Raw genomic sequence first — 20,679 nt, forward strand, 5'->3', positions numbered from 1 at the left:
TTTTATTTCTCTAGATATGTTTAAATTTACTAATTTTTATTTAAAACTTGCAGGGTAAATTATTTTTATTTAACGAAATTTATATAGAAAATAAGAAAATTTGAGTTAAAATAATTCACATGCTCAACGGCTACTAAACATCGAAGTGAAAAATTGGTGCAATTGAACTTCGAATTGGGGACAATTAATCAATCTATGAATAATATGTGCAATAAGCTGTCACTTTTGCTATATGTGTGAGAATTTATATACACTATTTATCACTATTTATTTTTCAAACGTATAATACAGACAGTATAATTTCAAATATCTCATTGATGTAATACTTATCGTTTCTTCTTAAAATACACATATACAAACAATTAATTAATTGCCGGCTATATAATATTCATTGATGCGTCGGATTCAATATTGCGTCTTCTGTGTGGCTTCTTAAAGCTATAATATTGTTCAGACAAAATTTAAAGTTTGGTCTGTCATTTGCTGCACTCCAGCAACGCTGCATTAGTTGGTATAACAAGGATGGACAGTTGAGAGGCATCTGCAACCTGCCTCCCGTGCGTACATAATCCATCACTTCGAGATTAGTTCTGGAAGAGTAAGGTTGCTCACCTAACGATGTAATCTCCCACATTAGTACTCCAAATGACCAAACATCGCTATAAGAAGTTAATATTCCGTCCACTAAGGATTCCGGTGCCATCCAACAAACAGGAAGCAGATCTTTTCCTTCCTAAAATATAATTTCAATAATGTAAAATCTTCTATTCTAATTATCAATTTTTTAAATAAGTATTCTTAAGCAAAAAACGTTTACTAATACTTTGCATTATACATTATATATATAAATAAATATTGGAGAAATATATATGAAAATATATACATAGTTTTCATTTTTCTTAAATTCAATTTGACTTAAAGATATACAATAATATTATAAAGACGCAACAATAGAAAAATACTTATAATAGATTTATCTTTTTTAATTAATTATATCTACCTTGCTGTAATAGTCATCCCTGTAAATATCTCTGGCAAGTCCGAAATCACCGATTTTGACGATACGATTCTCGCGATCTCTCGCAGACACTAAGCAATTTCGGCACGCGAGATCTCTATGCACAAAGCGCATCTCTTCCAAATAACAACAGCCTCGCGCAACATCTTCGCAAATGGCGAGCAAGTCGTGTAGACGCAAAGCGTGTAAATCAGAAGGTTGTAATATTCGACACTCTCTCAAATATTGTTGCAGATCACTTTCCATTAATTCCAACACGAGTAATGGAGAATCCTCGTCTAAACAGACAGCTAGTAATCTTAAGACATGTTCGTGTCTAAAGTGATTCATAAGCCTAGCCTCTTGCAAGAATTTCTTTTTTTCTTCCTCGGAGGCATACTTTCGTAACATTTTTATGGCAACGGATGTCTCTGATCCCGGTTCTTCTAAATCCTTGACATTCCCTTGAAACACCTGCGAAATCATGAAAATTAATGTAACTTTTATTAAAAAAGAAAAGATAAGTTAAATTCGTATAACATTATACATTTTATACATATATATTTTGTTTTATTTTAATTAATTCAACGAAAAAGAATAAAGTGCATATGTATGTCTCATAAAAATTATTGTATTACTATCTCTTTTAAAATGTTGATTTATATAACTTTTACTGTAACTTTTATTGAAAGAAATTCGTATTTCACATTTCTATATCTAACAATAAGCATTAATGTTTTGAGCTTAAAATATGACGTTGCGAAAATTTTTTACCGTTCCAAATGCGCCGCTGCCAAGGAGTTGCGTTAGTGTGATTTGCTCATGTTTGATTTTAGACAGCATAAATTTATTTGAATTATATTGCAACGCAGGACAGTATAGCGTATTGAGCTAAATGTTTCCGATAGGTACCTCATGTAGAATCGTAAGCAAAACTTGCTCGTTACCTTCTTTGCGTTGTCGGTATACTATTATAAAGTTATAATATATTTAATAAATATTATTATGAATTGCAAATTTTAAATTTTGCTCTTTTAACAAGTAAGTTAACTTTTTTTTAGAAAATCTCTCTACTTACTACATTAATCATAATTTGTAATTAAAGAAATGTGTATCAAATACTTACAACAATAAAGAAGATAGCAGATGCAGGTTACAATAACGATAGCAGCAAGGCTTAACATCAATGTTAAATTATATTGCGTAGCTCGAATTATCGAATCATCACCTTTATTACATAAAAATATAGTTTTAATTTTCTTGTTTTCTTTGAATATTTCTACTTATAATTTTATCATTAAAAATATTTAATTCTTAAAATTCTGTAATACATTTATATGTCAAATAAACAGATCGTATTAAAATATTTACATGTTATCATATTTGCTTACCATGTGTTTGAAAAATAAATCTTTCATCAGATGGCCATGTAAAGTTCTCGTACTCAGGGTATGTCAGTATCAAACGAAACTTGTATAAAGTTGCCGGTAGCAAGTTTTCTATATAATACGTTACTGTCTTATTATTCGTCTCAAAATTATCTGCGATTTGCCACTTTTGCATCGCATCATTTTTGTATTCCAGTATGTAATGTATCGTCAGATTAACGCTAGGAATCCACGAAATATTCATATTGTTTATGCTAACTTCGCTCAAAGTTATATTGTTCGGTTCCGAGTACGTGTACACGGTTTTGCTCAAACTGTCATTATAGAGATTGGTATAGTTGGCTGGATACACACGTACATATACTAAGTATTTCTGTTCTGGCAGCAACGATTGGATTAGTGTAAAAAATTTGTTGTCTACTTTATTATTAATAAATGGCTTTTCTATCGGTTGCGTGCTGTTCACCGAGTTAATTGTTTCCCAATATACTCTATAAGTTACTGTCGCACAATTCAGTTTCGTGGGTAGCATCCAATAAACTGCCGCTATAGTTGGCGTCAGAACCTGAACCGTTACATTTTCCGGTGCATTGAGCTTGCTCAAGTTAGTTTTCAATATTACTTCCGACCTGAATTGCAGGTCCGTCGATAATTGATCAGAGTAAAAATTGCTCACAGATTGCTTCAGCTTGTATTTTGTAAACGGTGTTAAATTCTGAATTTCATAATACCGCTCGTATGTCTGTATATAGAATTCATCGAACTTGTTATGAAGATTATTATTCAAACAGCTTACGTAGATGATATATTTAATAGTTGGTATGTTGTTTTTGCATTTGTGCTTGCGAGTCGATTCTGTCGTATTAAATTTCAAAACAATACTTTTCGCTGTTATTTTTATTATTGTAATATTATAATTTTTTTCATCAGGTATAAGGCATTCCTTCCGAGGATATGGTTGTAAGGAGGATGATTTACCAAACGATATTAGGGGAGTAAAGTGATACGTGCTTTTTATTATTTGCACGTGTTTAGATGCGTTTTTTTCACTGTCGACAAGTGCATACTCCTTTTTTAACATATAAAGATAAAAATCTGATGTTTTTTCATTATGTCCACTTAAATAAATGTTTGTATTATCATTTATAACATATGACATAAACTGTGTGCCCATTTCAGCAATTGAAATCGAATTGCATTTATTTATTTTAATGTTCGCCACAATTAATTTATGGTTTTCTCTCCAGAATATTAGCGGCTCCTCTGTATTTGTGATGTCAAGCTTTATTTTATAATAAATGTCGAAAAATGATACTTTGTATGTACAAAAGGTCATATCGGTTTTTAAAAAAAATTGCACATTTCTTCCATCAAGATCCGATTTCATTATTACAAACTGCGTATCTGATAACACTTCTATCCAGTATAAAAATCTGGAAAATATATATATTATTATATATGTGTATTATAAAACACAATTTTAAACGTGAAGTTAAATAAATTATAAACTTAAGTTCTTACAATTTTATATTAATAATTTTATGTTTTTTTATATCATTATTACAAGATCATAGTATATTACTGCAAAATTAGAGAATAATATTAATTCTTAACTGAAAGACACAAAAGTGTTTATTTTTTCAAGTGAATAAAAGTTAACGTACCCCACAGACGGCTGTATAGTTAAATAACGACTGTTTCTGTTCAAGATCTTATCATATTTGACTATGCCATTTTGCCACATTGTTAAGTCCAGCTTTGTAATGTATATCGTTGAGTCGTCATATTCTAACCAATATAGATTTCTTCCTATCCAATCGATGCAGAGATTGTATGAATTTTTTTTTAAACTAGTTATTTTTGTAATATTATTTTTATTCATATCCCCTATCATTAACTCTCGTATATACTTATGTCCATTAATAATCGATTGGATCCAATAAATTTTATGTTCTGCTACAGAGTAAGCCACTTCTATTGCATCAACATTGCTATTAAGGGTAAAGAGATTGCCGTAGGTTCTTGAATCAAGATCCCATATTGCAATAGTATTATTCACTGCAATCAATAATTGAGGTATCGGATTTTCGTGCGTCGTTGATACGTTCATTAAATCTGTATAAGGACCAGCACCAGCTTTAGTATGCGCTCGTACTCGAAAATAGTACGTTGTATTAGGTTTTAGATTATACTCTGTACACTCCATTGTAGTTAAAATAGTTTTGTCGGCACAGATTTGAATCTTTTTTAGATTTTTGATGAACCAACATTGCATAGTATATCCTTGTATCACATTGTTTGCAAATTCAGGTTGGTTCCATCTGTAACACAAATTTTAGCCTTTCCATATTTAATAATTTTTTAACGAATTTAAGAATTAATATTTTTATTGTATATGTTTATGTTAAATTTTAGAGAAAAAAAGGATATAGACGAAAAACTTAGATTCTTCACTTGAATGTCACCGAAATGTTGATTTTTTCATTTAGAAATCCATTGAACTCTACGAATGCTCTTGGCTCGCTCGGAATTTTTCCTAGAGATTTTAAGATAGTACATATTTATATGTATGTTGAAGTTGATTATATCGGTAAATTAAAAAAAAATAATAATAATTTAACGTGCAACGAAAAAATAAAGAAAGAAGAAAAAATATTTATGATTTAAAACAAACAAGAAAAATAATGAAATTGATAGTGTTATCTAAATTTCGCTTTATTTTACATACAGCGTATACATTGTTTCTCTCTTTTCGACAGAGTGCATTTTATATTATCTTTGTTATTAGAAAATGGTTTAATATTTTTTTTTTTATAATTTTTAGTCTCTCTTGAATTTATATTTTGCTTACAACTTGTAAATTTTTTGTTAATTTTTTATTAACGTTTTATATATTCATTGCATCTTACCAATAGATTCTGGGTTCATGGACATATTTGCAAATGTAACTTCATCTACTTCATTGACTTCACTCCTTATAGTCACGCTTTCAGAATAATTCTGATCCGGCTGGAGATTTTGTAAAATGAGATGATTGTTGTTTTCGGACATTGGAATATCCTTAATAAAATATAACATATAAAAAAAAATAAGTTTGACAGCTAGGCCAGAAATTCCATGGTAGGTATCAATAATGATAAATGAAATAGTATATATAAAAATATATATAAATAAGTTTACCATAAAAAATAACATCGTATGTCAAAATAAATAAAATAAGCATAAAATTTCTTGTTTTGTAATAAAATTAGCTTGATATTTTATAATTTCATTCCTAATTTATAATGTGTTAAATATTATGTAATTTCATTTCTAAAATATTTATTCGTATAATTTTTCAACATATTTTCTTGCGAAATATTAAACATTATTCTTATATTAAAAAGAATGTCACGCAGAATATGCAGAATAAGGATTATTTAATAAGAATTAATAATCGTTTTTTTTTAATAAATGATATATGAAAATGTTACTCTCTTCGATTCCTGAAGCGATTTTGCTGATAGTTATAGCTAATGATTTAGTTTTTTTGCAATCGTTTGTTGACATTTTAAAATAAACGAGGTTAATTTTTAATAATCCGTCAGTTATGATTAAAATTTCAATAATAACGTTTGTATTTCAAGAATAAAAATGTTTAAAATATTCTCTTTTATGTGTATGTGTGTGATTATAGAAATGATATAAATTTTTGTACTTAAAATCTTGTCGAAATTCTTTTTGATTATGGTTATATCTTTTAACGCAAACAAATTCTGGAAAACAGGATACCATAAACTTTCGATTGACATTACCACGATATATAAGAATATATATGGCTATATAAATATGGTTATATAAATGGATATACTATGAATATTATATATATACATCTATAAATTTTTATTAGTTAGATTGGAATAGATTGATGTTACGTATGTTGTTCATTTAACTATTGGCCGTATAAAGTTAATTGATACAATTTGAATTTTATTATACCAATATATAATAGTCGACATTCCTTTATATGTATATGACACAAATGCAACCATCCTTGACACATCAAAATGACGCGAACTCTTTGAATTAATTTAGTTAAATAAAAATTAATTTACAAAAGTCTTATTATATTATTAAATAATTATAAATATTTAATAAAGTAAATAAGATCTTTTTGCAAATTGATGAAAAATCACATAAAATTCAATTCAAGTGTTATAAATATATGTATGTATGTAAGTATGTATTAAAATAGTTAAAAATTAACAGAAAATCTTATTAATATTAATAATTATTAATTTTAAAAATAGCAATAGAAACACAAACATAATACAGTCAAATTTTAATATTTTGTCTTAATTAAGTTTAATTTTTGACTATATTATACATCTATTTATAAACAAAATAAAATTTTCAAGCTTTATACATCCTTTCTCATTGCATCATACTTTATAGTTTTTTGTATAGTTTTATTTTATTATACAGTATGTAATATTATTATATTACACGTTTTAGTTACTCAAATAAACTGCACTATTACTTGTAATAACATTTAATTGTTTTTTAATGAAGCGAAAAAAATCTCTTACCTGCGTGAAAAGGTTGTCTGGAACGGTATGATTCTTTGTCAAAATCGCGATAGCTGCTTTCACCAGCATTAAACTTTTCAATAAAACGTATAATCTCAACTTAAACATAATAATTTCGGTGAATGTTGGCGTTCAATTTTTAATCACCAGTATTGATTTTTTCTTATTCTATGGATGATTCAGATTTGATCTAATCGACTCGATACTTTATTATGTGCTCGATGAATTTTTTAAAATCTAGTTTGCGAATCGCGTTATTGTCTATCAATACAATTTAATATATCTTTTTATGATTAATGACAATATTCTAGTAAATAGTAACTTTTATAATTATTCGATGGGAACCAATAACAAAAATAAATACGAAGCGACACGTATTCACTTGATTGTATCCAAGATAATAATTTATCTTTGTTGTAATTTCTTTTACTATTTCGTGAATAGATAATCAATAAAAATATAATCACACAATTTATATAAGCAATCCGAAAATTATAGAATTATAAATTTTCTGTCACTTTCACCACTATTCAAGCATAAAATATTATCCACGTTGATATTTGCTATATTTTTTGTTTCACTAAAATATAAAAATTTATGATTATTTCTTTTATGCATATCGTATACTATGCATGTTATTAGGATCCACTATATGTGCATATTGTTGTGTGACGTTTATATGACAGTATTTGAATCAAATGATGCGGAACGTTGTCTTTTTTCGTGGCAATCACAATCGTAACTGACTTCGCAGATTAGACTGATTGTGCTTTATTTGCTGAGCTCTGTATGATTCATTTCGCTCTGCATGATCGATGATAGTCACAATCAATGTTATTTCCAACAGTTACTTTTTCTAACACAGAGAGAATTTTCTTTTAGAATTTACCTTCTTTAGAATTTACCCCAGAAAATCATGGTAATCGTGAGAGAATATAGTATGAAAAAATGTTTTAAATATTCTTGATTAATTTTACTATACTTTTAGTAAAATTAAACATATTTTATATTTTATTGTAATGAATATTATTATTTTTTATTGTGATAAATATTAATCAAAGAAATTTTCATAAAATTTTTTTTAAACCATATTGTCTCACGATTATCATGATTTTCAGAGTAAATTCTAAGATAAAATTTCTCTCTGTGAACAGTTTCCACGAAACTATATATATATATATATATATAGAATATAATTATTCGTGGAAACTGTTCACAGAGAGTTTTAATTTGTTAATTGCACTGCCTTACATTTATAATAAAAAAAATATTTATATTTACAATCTTCGTGAAAAAAGTGAAAGAAGTGCATAAGGTATATTTAAAATTATATACAGCCTTACACATATCATAGACCTTTCTTTAAAGGAAACAGTAATTCATTAAGTGATTTTCTGATACATGCAAATGATCATAAAATGCTCTTTCCAGAGAAATCGTGATTGAATCGATCGTGCAATTGACATCGATTCAACCAATCACTTCTCGCTGGGTTAATGGTCAAATGTTTAAATTAAAAGATGCGGACAAATATTGTCCCGAAGTATAATTAATGCAATAAATAATTGGCAAGTTGAGTTTGCTTGTAGGTATTCTATTCACGTCGATCTATAGTAGCTTCATTCTCTAAATAGGGTTGCAAGATAAATTAATTTATGCAAATTTATGCTAATAAGAAGTAAGTTTACTATACATTGAAAGCATAAAAATAATATCTATATTATCCAAAATAAATTTAGGAATTTTTACGCTTCAAGAAAGCAAGTTTATTATAATACTTTATAATTATAATTTAATATTTTATAATTATAATTTATAATTATAAATAATATATTATTTGTTTTTTTATTCTATCGTTTTTCTACTTGTACATTTTGAAATTTGCGAAAAAAATTTGATTACGCCTGTGTGTATAACAATCTTTAATACAATTGAATATACTACATACATTTTACTGTACATTTTGATCGAAGAAAATGCAGTAATTATTGATTTATCAATTATTTTATAATTGGATCATAAAGATTATTATAATTAATCATGAAATAGAGTTTCAAAAAGTAATATTCAGATATAAAAACTCGTAATTTATACACATTCACTCACGCACACGAAGTTGACGTGTTACAAAGAAGTAATCGAGAGACATGAAGGAACATCGATTTGAGTATATCTGAATCATTGAGAAGATCGCATGGAACATTGATCAGTATTGATTACCCATAGTCGAGAATCTCGTAAAAATCGCGTAAAAAAGAAGAAAATTATTGTCAGGAACATTAAAAATATTATGTGTTTTACTAAAAGTATTGATGCTACTTTAACAATTTTATAGAAAATGAAGACTCATTAATATTATAAATCTTTATTTTTAAATATAAAAGTTTCAAAAACATATTTGGGCTACGTTTTAATATATGTATACGGCCACATTTATAATTATAAAAGCATAATTTTATACTACATAACATCTATTTATAAATGTGGCAATTTTAAATGTAATATTAACAAACTTTATACATACATCTTTTTTTGTATCAAGTTTTTTGTTTAAGCAGTTTTTATTTAAGTAAATTTTTTTAACGTCTTTTTTGTACAGTTTTACAGTTATACATGTAAATTAACATTTGTAAAAACATTTAATTTTCTTTAATAACAAATATCATTTACTTGAATAAAGTTTAGATCCAAACACAGTGGAATGGCTTTCTGGAAGCTGACCGGAGCTGCAATATACCTTGGATCCTTCGAGAAGTACGTGACAGCTTATTAATATTAGTACTTTTAGTTATATATATTATACGTACATGTCATGCCATAATAAGATAAATTGGAATCGTTTTTCAAAGAGTCATTTGAATCTTCTCTGAGGTAACACATAATCATTTTCTAATAAAAATAAAGCATTGACTAGCCCTTACATAATTAAAAAGTGCTCGTGATTTTCGCGCCATGTATACTGAATTAATAAGACAAAAATTAAAACATTAATATCCAATAAATTAAAATCTTTATATATCTTTATATAAATCTTTATATATATTCGGTAAATTCTTTAAAGCTAATCTACGAATCGCAAGTTATTATCTTTCACTCTTACATATTTCCTTTTGTAACAGATCACAATGCACATGATCAAGTTATAAAACTTCTAATAAATATATTATAGTTTATTACGTTCTTTGTTTTAAATAATACTATGAAATAACAATGTGCAATTCACGTATAATACAGACATCTATTTTCAAATATCTCAAATAGATGTGCAAAAACTCGTTTCTCCTTCATATGCACATGTACAAATAATTAATTAACTGTATCGACTACATAATATTTATTGCTTGCAATTTTACGTCTTCTATATCGCTTCTCACAAGTAAACCTCGGAGAACATTAGACGCCGATTTTTCAGATTTATTACAGTTATTTCCCATGTCAAAATATAAAGAAATCTGTCATTGTTTATAGCTTAAAATTGATTTTTTCATTTCTTTTAAAATTTTTTTAATTTTGCGCAAATACACGAATTTACACATATTTCAATTGTTTCTAATTTTTTAAGATAATAAATCTATCCGATTAAACGTAGTTAAAACGCGATATTAAAATTTAAACCTAATATGTATTTTTGTTGTTGTCATGTTCAAAATTGTTATATATAAGAATAAAAAATTTTAACATTAATGAGTCCGTTTACTCAATGTTACATTGATAAACACATACATATGTATATGACACTTTGATTTATTTATTCATGAATTTTCTGTAATTTTTTATACATTTTTATTTATCTGTAAATATCTATTTATATTTATAAATTTTTGTATAAAACTTACAGAGAAAAAGGCAAATTATTTTTTATTTAATACAATATTAAAAAATCAAAATTTTAGAGTTAAAATAAATTGTAACAAAACAATTACTAAGTATCGAAGTAAAAGATCAATACAATGAATCTTCGAATTGGCTCTGAATCAATAAATCAATAAATATGCGCAACAGCTATAACTCGCTATATGTGCGAATTTATATACTATTTATCACTTAATGTATATGTATACTTTACTATACACACATATTATGTACATATTTTCTCTCACGGGATACAAAGTTTATGATATCGTGCTCTTCAAAATTTGTTTGCGTTAAAAATATAACAATAGAAAAGAAATTTAACAAGTTATTTACACACACACACACACACACACACACACACACACACACACACACGTGCGCGTACGCACACAGAAAGTTATAAAATTTCTATGACGAGGAAGAAAATGATAATAAAAACATTTATTGTTGAAATATAAACATTGTTAAAACTGTGAGTTCAACTTCTTTTTTTATAATAAACGCATTTATAAAAAAAGAAGTTGAATTATTTTATTATTTTTCAGTGTTAGTAAACGAAATATATGCTAAAGTTTAAAATTTTTCTTATGCAAATGTGTTAATAATAATATAGAACATTATACATATATTATATAATTATAAAGTATTGTAAGCGAATTTTATTGACTTTAAAAATTAATATCTCATTTTTTGTTAAAGATAATGCAAACCATTACATGTAATATTTATTTTGAAATATTTTCAAGCGATCCAACGAGATAGATCACACTTACAAGCTATACATCAATAGAACATTTTAAATCAACTTCTAGATCAAGGATTACTACATGTCATCAAACAACGAATCTGTGTCTAAGATTATTCTGATAACGTGACTGTATAAAATGAAATCGGTAAGAATATATCGGTAAGAAAGTTTATTATGTATTTAATACACTATACATTAATTTATCTACATGTTTCTAGTTGTGTATTATAAATTTAAAATAAAAATTATAGAATATCGAGAATAGATATTAAAAAAACAAAAAATTTTATAGTAATTTTATCTATCTTCATATGTCATTTCTAAAAGTATCGAAAATAACCACCTATTTGAACTGATACTTCTTGATAGATAAAACTTCTCTTTTCATATTTTAATGTCAAATGGTGAAACGAATTTTATACTACATAACATCTATTTTTACATGTGGTAATTTTAAATGTAATATTAACAAACTTTATACATCTTTTTTATATCAGCTTTTAATGTCAAGCTTATATAATGTCAAGCTTTTTGATTATGCAGTTTAAATTATTTAAGTAAATTTTTTTAACATCAACTTTTTTGTTTATAGTTTTACAGTTATACATGTAAATTAACATATGTAAAAATATTTAATTTTTTATAATAAAGAAATCTTTTACTGGAGTGAAACTTACAACAACCATATACAGTAGAGTACTTTTTCTGGATACTGAACAGAACTGCAATATATCCTAAATCCTACGAGAAGTACGTGATTATTCGTTAGTACTTTTAGTTAAATATGCAGTGCCATAATACAATAAATTAGAACCATTTTTCAAAGAGTCATTTATATCCTCTCTGAGATAACACCTATTGTAGGTCACTGGCGAATTTACGAAGCAAGGCAACAATTCTCCCATTTTCCAATAAAACATTAACTATCCTTTACATAATTAAAGGGCACTTGTAATTTTCGCGCTATGATATTGAATAAATACAATAATTAAAATTTTAATGTCTAATATTAGATGTTTTTTGTACATCATTCGATAAATTCTTTAAAGCTAATCAACGAATCGCAAAATACTATCTTTTTCACTCTTACATATTAAGATTTCCCTTTGTAATAGGTCACGATGCATCTGCATTCGATCAAATTATAAAACTTCTAGTAAACATATAGTTTATTACGTTTCTTTGAAAAATAAGATTATAAAATGACAATGACCAATTTACTTACAAACATATATAGAGATGTCTAATACAGACATATTTTCAAATATTTCAAATAAATGTGCAAAAATTCGTTTCTCTTTAATATACACATGTTCAAATAATTAATTAATTGTGCCGGCTAAATAATATTCATATTGGATGCAATTTTGCGTCTTTTATGTCGCTTCTTAGATCTATAATATTGTTCAGACAAATTTTAAAATTTGGTCTGGCATTCGCTACACCCCAGCAACGCTGCATCAAAAGATATAACAAGGATGGACAGTCGAGAGACATCTGCAACCTGCCTCCCTCGTGTACGTAATTCATCACTTCGAGATTAGATTTTGTAGAGTAAGGTTGCTCACCCAATGATGTAATCTCCCACATTAGTACTCCGAATGACCAAACATCGCTCTGAGAAGTAAATACTCCGTTCGCTAGGGATTCCGGTGCCATCCAGCGAACAGGAAGCAGACCTTCTCCTTCCTAAAATAAAATTTTAACAAAGATAAATCTCCTATTCTAATTATCCATTTTTGCAGTAAGTATTCTTAAGCAAGAAACTAATATTTTGCATTATACATTTTGTTCACTAATATTTTGCATTATACATTATATACATATATATTGGAGAAATATATATAAAAATATATACATGGTCTTCATTTTTCTTAAATTCTATTTGACTTAAAGATATAATATAATAATATAAAGACGATACAATAGAAAAACACTTTCAAAAAGTTTTATCTTTTTTAATTAATTATATCTACCTTGCGGTAATAGTCATCCCTGCAAATATCTCTAGCAAGTCCAAAATCACCGATTTTGACAATACGATTATCACGATCTCTCGCAGACACTAAACAATTTCGGCACGCGAGATCTCTATGCACAAAGCGCAGCTCTTCTAAATAGCAACAGCCTCGCGCAACATCTTCGCACATAGCGAGCAAATCTTGAAGACGCAAAGCGTGTAAATCAGAAGGTTGTAATATTCGACACTCTCTCAAATATTTTTGCAGATCAGTTTCCATTAATTCCAACACGAGTAATGGAGAATCCTCGTCTAAGCAGACAGCTAGTAAGCTTAACACATGTTCGTGTCTAAAATGATTCATAAGCTTAGCCTCTTGCAAAAATTTCTTTTTTTCTTCGACAGAAGCACACTTTTCTAACATTTTTATGGCAACGGAAGTCTCTGATCCCGGTTCTTCTAAATCCTTGACATTCCCTTGGTACACCTGCAAATCATGAAAATTAATGTAACTTCTATTAAAAAAGAAAAGATAATTTAATTTCTTATAACATTATACATATATATTTCGTTTTATTTTAAATAATTCAACGATAAAAAATAAAGTGCATATGTATATCTCGTAAAAATTAATGTATTACTACTTCTTTTAAAAAGTTGATTTATATATCCGAAAAAATTGTATTCTTATCTTAAGTATATGCCGCTTATCTTTATAATGTCTTTCAATAAAATAGGCGCCAAAAAGATCCTCTTAATTTAGGAGAAAAATTATCTAAAGAGATATTCTTTACATGCAAGAATACATATATAATTGATGAGATGTTTTTTTATTCGTGTATTATTAAAATTATTAATCGATATAACAAAAAACAGTTTTACAAATGGACATTTGTTACTTATTACATGTATATTTATATGTTACACATATAATTGAATATTTTTTATGTATTTGACATAGGAAAATACACATTTTTGATTATTATGTTATTATTTTTAATATTAATTGTAAACTTATAAATTTATTATAAATTTAAATAAATTTATTTTATTAATTTTTATCTTAAATTTATTATTAATTTATAATATTTATTTATTGCGGCGCTAAAGTTGCAAAAAAAATAAGAATGTATTCTCAATTTAAAAGCTGGAAATATTCTTATTCATTAAGAATATCTATTAAGAGGACTTATTAATGCATATCAAAAAAACAATTTTTTCGGTGTAACATTTACTAAGAAATATGTATTTCTTATTTCTACATCTAAACATTAATGACTTAAAATATGACGTTACGAAAAATTTACCATTCCAAATGCGCCGCTGCCAAGGAGTTTCGTTAGTGTGATTTGCTCTCGTTTGATTTTAGTCAGCATAAATTTATTTAGATTATATTGCAACGCAGGACTGTATAGCGCATTATGCTGAACGTTTCCGATAAGTACCTCATGTAGAATCCTAGTCAAAACTTGCTCGTTACCTTCTTTGCGTTGTCGGTATACTATTATAAAGTTATAATATATTTAAATAATATTGCAAATTTTAAATATTGCTCTTTTAACAAGTAAGTTAACTTTTTTTTAGAAAATCTCTCTACTTACTACATTAATCATAATTTGTAATTAAAAAAATGTGTATCAAATATACTTACAACAATAAATAAAGTAGCAGATGTAGATTACAATAACGGTAGCAGCAAGGCTTAACATCAATGTTAGATTATATTGGGTAGTTCGAATTCTTGATTCATCACCTTTGTTACATAAAAATATAGTTTTAATTTTTTTGTCTTATTTGAATATTTCTACTTATAATTTTATCATTAAAAATATTTCATTCTTAAAATTCTGTAATACATTTATATGTATGTCAAATAAACATATCATATTAAAATATCTACATATTATCATATTTACTTACCAAGTGTATGAAAAATAAATCTTTCATCAGATGGCCATGTAAAGTTTTCGTACTCAGGATATGTCAGTATCAAACAAAACATGTATGAAGTTGCCGGTAGCAAGTTTTCTATATAATACATTACTGTCCCATTATTTGTCTCAAAATTATCTGCAATTTGCCATTTTTGCATCACATCATTTTTGTATTCCAGTACGTAATGGATCGTCAAATTAACGCTAGGAATCCACGAAATATTCATATTGTTTTTGTTAACTCCGCTCAAAGTTATATTGTTCGGTTCCGAGTACGTGTACACAGTTTTGCTCAAACTGTCATTATATATATTGCTGTAGTTAGCTGGATACACACGTACATATACAAAGTATTTCTGTTCTGGCAGCAACGGTTGGATTATTGTAAAATGTTTGTTGTCTACTTTATTATTAATAAATAGTTCTTCTATGGGTTGCGTGCTGTACACCGAGTTAATTGATTCCCAATATACTTTATAAGTTACTGTCGTACAATTCAGTTTCGTGGGTGGAATCCAATAAACTGCCGCTATACCGTTGGCGTCAGAACCTGAACCGTTACATTTTCCGGTGCATTGAGCTTGCTCAAGTTAGTTTTCAATATTACTTCCGACCTGAATTGCAGGTCCGTCGATAATTGATCAGAGTAAAAATTGCTCACAGCTAGCTTCAGCTTGTATTTTGTAAACGGTGTTAAATTCTGAATTTCATAATACCGCTCGTATGTCTGTATATAGAATTCATCGAACTTGTTAAGAAGATTCAAACAGCTTACGTAGATGATATATTTAATAGTTGGTATGTTGTTTTTGCATTTGTGCTTGCGAGTCGATTCTGTCGTATTAAATTTCAAAACAATACTTTTTGCTGTTATTTTTATTATTGTAATATTATAAATTTTTTCATCTGGTATAAGGCATTCCTTCCGAGGATATGGTTGTAAGGAGGATGATTTACCAAACGATATCATGGGATTAAAGTAATCCGTGCTTTTTATTATTTGCACGTGTTTAGATGCGTTTTTTTCACTGTCGACAAGTGCATACTTCATTTTTAAAATATACAGATAATAATCTGATGTATTTACATAAAGTCCACTTAAATAAATGTTTGTTTTATCAGTTATAAAATATGACAGAAACTTTGCGCCCATTTCAGCAGTTGATATCGAATTGCATTTATTTATTTTAATGTTCGCAACAATTAATTCATAGTTTTTTCTCCAGAATATTAGCGGCTCCTCTGTATTTGTGATGTCAAGCTCCATTTGATTTGGTAAAACTTTAGAAGATGATGTTTTGTATGGACAAAAGGTCATATCGGTTTTTAAAAAAGATTGCACATTTCCTCCGTCAAGATCCGATTTCATTATTACATACTGTATATATGACTTTGCATTTAACCTTTCTATCCAGTATAAAAATCTGGAAAATATATATATATTATTATATATATGTATTATAAAACATAATTTTAATCCTGAAGATAAAAGAATAATAAACTTAAGTTTTTACAATTTTTTGATAATTAATGATTTTATGATTCGTTATATCTTTTTTACAAAATCATAGTTTATTACTGCAAAATTAGAAAATAATATAAATTCTTAACTGAAAGACACAAAAGTGTTCATTTTTTTAGTGAATAAAAGTTAACGTACCCCTTAGACGGCTGTAGAGTGAAATAAAAAAGATTTTCACTTTTCAAGATCTTATCATATTTGACTATACCATTTTGCCACATTGTTAAGTCCAGCTTTATAATGTATTTCGTTAAGTTGTCATATTCCATCCAATATAGATTTCTTCGAATCCAATCGATGCAAAGATTGCGTGAATGTCTTTTTAAACTAGTTATTTTTGTAATATTATTTTTATTCATATCCCCTAACATTAACTCATATATATTCTCATGCATATTAAAAATTATCTGGATCCAATAAATTTTATGTTCCGCTACAGAATAAGCCACTTCCATTGCATTAACATTGCTATTAAAGGTAAAGAGATTGACGTAGGTTCTTAAATCCAGATTCCATATTGCAATAGTGTTATTCACTGCAATCAATAATTGAGGTATCGGATTTTCGTGCGTCGTTGATACGTTCATTAAATCTGTATAAGGACCAGCACCAGCTTTAGTATACGCTCGTACTCGAAAATAGTACGTTGTATTAGGTTTTAGATTATGTTCTGTGCATTCCATTGTAGTTAAAATAGTTTTGTCGTCAAAGATATGAATCTTTTTTAGGTTCTCGATGAACCAACATTGCACTGTATATCCTTGTATCACTTTGTTTTCAAGTTTTGGTTGATTCCACCTGTAAGATAAAATATAGCCTTTTCATATTTAATAAATTTTTAACAGAATCAATATTTTTATATGTCTATGTAAATTTTAGAGAAAAAAAGGATATAGACTAAAAACTTTGATTCTTCACCTGAATGTCACAGAAATGTTAATTTTTCCATTTAGAAATCCATTGAACTCTACGAATGCTCTTGGCTCGCTCGGAATTATTTCTAGAGATTTTAAGATGGTACATATTAATATGTTTAAGTTGATTGTTCCGGTAAATTAAAAAAAAAAATAATAATTTAACGTGCAATAAAAATAAAGAAAAAAGTGAAAAATAAACATATATTACAAAATTAACATAGCAAGTTTTTAAAATAATGAAATAACATAAAACCCTTGTGTATTTGTGTGTGTATGTGTTTCAAGACTTGTGTTAGAAAAGTAATTGCTAAGTTATAATCAAAAAAACTTCCAATAAAATGCTAAACTCTTTTCTAAAATTTCCTATTGATTAACAAATCAGAGGTACATTATTTGCGACTGATTTAAAATAAACAAAAATAATAATGAAATTGATGGTGTTATCTAAATTTTGCTTTATTTTACATACAGTGTATACATTTTTTCTCTCTTTTCGACAGAATGAATTTTATATTATTTTTGTTATTAGAAAATGGTTTGATATTTTTTTAAATTTAATTTTTGCTCTCTCTTGAATTTACATTATACTTGCAACTTGTAAATTATTTGTTAATTTTTTATTAACGTTCTATATATTTATTGCATCTTACCAATAGATTCTGGGTTCATGGACATATTTGCAAATGTAACTTCATCGACTTCATCTACTTTATTTTTTATAGTTACGCTATCAGAAAAATTCTGATCCGCCTGGAGATTTTGTAAAATGAGATGATTGTTTTTTTCGGTCTCTGAAATATCCTTAATAAAATATAACATATAACAAAAATTAGTAATGCAGCTAAGCCAGAAATTCCACGGTATTTTTAATGATAAATAAAATAGTATATATAGAAATATATATGAACAAGATTACCATAAATAATAACATAAATGTCGAAATAACTAAAAGGAGCAAAACATTTTTTGATTTGTAATAATATTAGCTAGATATTTTTATTTATAATTCCATTCCTCATTTATAATGTGTTAAATATTATGTAATTTCATTTCTAAAATATTTACTCTTATTATTCAACATATTTTCTTGCGAAATATCAAACATGATTCTTATTTAAAAAAAAAAACTCACGCAGAATAGGCAGAATAAGGATTATTTAATAAGAATTCATAATTGTTTCTTTTATAATAAATGATATATGAAAATGTTACTCTCTTCGATTCCTGACGCGATTTTGCTGATAATTATAGCTAATGATTTAGTTTTTTTGCGATTGTTAGTTAACAATTTAAAGTAAGCGTGTTTACTTTTTAATAATCCGTCCGTTATGATTAAAATTTTAATAATAATATTTGTATTTCAAGAATCAAAATGTTTAAAATATTCTCTTTTATATGTGTTTGTGTGATTATAGAAATTATATAAATTTTTGTACTTAAAATCTTGTCGAAATTCTTTTTGATTATGGTTATATCTTTTAACGCGAACAAATTCTGGAAAACAGGATACCATAAACTTTCGATTGACATTACCACGATATAAGAATATGTGCATATTCTACATATAACTGTTTAAATGGATATCTATATTCATATGGCTATATAAATGGATATACTATGAATGTTATATATATATATACATCTATAAATTTTTACTAGTTAGATTGGAATAGATTGCTGTTACGTATATTGTTCATTTAACTATTGGCCCTATAAAGTTAATTGATACAATTTGAATTTTATTATACCAATATAGTCGACACTCCATTATATGTATATAGCACAAATGTAACTATCCTTGAGACAAAAAAATGACGCTGACTCTTTGAATTAATTTAGCTAAAAAAAAAAAGTCACAAGTCTTATTATATCATTAAATAATTATAAATATTTAATAAAGTAAATAAAATCTTTTTACAAATTGATGAAATATCACGTAAAACTCAATTCAAGTGCCATATATATATGTATATATGTATCAAAATAGTGGTAAATTAACAGAAAATCTCATTAATATTAATAATTATTATTCTTAAAAATAGCAATAGAAACACAAACATAATGCAGTCAAGTTTTAATATTTCGTCTTAATTAAGTTTAACTTTGTACTATATTATACATCCTTTATAAACAAAATATAATTTTCAAGCTTTATACATCCTTTCTCATTGCATCATACTTTTTAGTTTTTTGTATAGTTTTATTTTATTATACAGTAAGTAATATTTTTATGTTACACGTTGTAGTTACTCAAATAATCTGCACAATTACTTGTAATAACATTTAATTGTTTTTTAATAAAGCAAAAAAAATTTCTTACCTGCATAAATGGATTGTCCGTGACGGTATGATTCTTTGTCAAAATCGCGATAGCTGCTTTCACCAGCATTAAACTTTTCAATAAAACGCATAATCTCATCTTAAACATAATAATCTCTTCCTTCGGTGAATGTTGGCGCTCAATTTTTAGTCACCAGTATTGTTTTTCTTTTTATTCTATGGATGATTCAGATTTGATCTAATCGACTCGATACTATATTATGAGCTCGATGAATTCTTTAGAATCTAGTTTGCGAATCGCGTTACTGTCTTCCAATATTACATTTTAATATATCTTTTTATAATCAATCACAATATATATATCTTAGATCATATGAAGGAATTTTTAGTAAATAGTAATTTTTATAATTTTTCGATGGGAACCAATAACAATACGAAGCAACACGTATTCACTTGATTGTATCGAATATAATAATATATTTTTGTTGTAATCCTCTTTTAATATTTAGT

The 20,679-nt window shown here is 26.8% G+C and overlaps 1 protein-coding gene and 1 pseudogene across 1 annotated transcript; both read right to left on the minus strand.

Moving 5' to 3' along the window:
• Positions 1 to 337: 337 nt before the first annotated feature.
• Positions 338 to 16,459, minus strand: LOC145948125 (proto-oncogene tyrosine-protein kinase ROS-like; annotated as a pseudogene).
• Positions 16,460 to 16,475: 16 nt separating this feature from the next.
• Positions 16,476 to 20,308, minus strand: LOC145948126 (proto-oncogene tyrosine-protein kinase ROS-like). The gene is made up of 6 exons (XM_083057880.1): positions 20,210 to 20,308; positions 18,540 to 18,690; positions 17,891 to 17,972; positions 17,111 to 17,770; positions 16,627 to 16,874; positions 16,476 to 16,495 (listed from the first exon to the last, which is right to left on the minus strand). The coding sequence occupies exons 1-6, from the start codon at positions 20,306 to 20,308 to the stop codon at positions 16,476 to 16,478; spliced, it is 1,260 nt and encodes a 419-aa protein (XP_082914006.1).
• Positions 20,309 to 20,679: the final 371 nt, after the last annotated feature.

This window comes from Prenolepis imparis, unplaced genomic scaffold (genome assembly GCF_030444845.1).
Source record: "Prenolepis imparis isolate NDT839.2.m4 unplaced genomic scaffold, iyPreImpa1.0 SCAF_251, whole genome shotgun sequence".
Classification (NCBI taxonomy): domain Eukaryota; kingdom Metazoa; phylum Arthropoda; class Insecta; order Hymenoptera; family Formicidae; genus Prenolepis; species Prenolepis imparis.

What these genes read in the sequence shown, in the direction of transcription:
- LOC145948126 (XM_083057880.1), bottom strand. Translation starts at nt 20,308, where the DNA reads ATGAGATTATGCGTTTTATTGAAAAGTTTAATGCTGGTGAAAGCAGCT. An exon ending in ACTCTACAGCCGTCTAAGGG is followed by an intron (nt 16,875 to 17,110) that starts GTACGTTAACTT and finishes TATATTTTCCAG; the next exon opens with ATTTTTATACTGGATAGAAA. An exon ending in GAACATTAAAATAAATAAAT is followed by an intron (nt 16,496 to 16,626) that starts GCAATTCGATAT and finishes TTAAAAATGAAG; the next exon opens with TATGCACTTGTCGACAGTGA.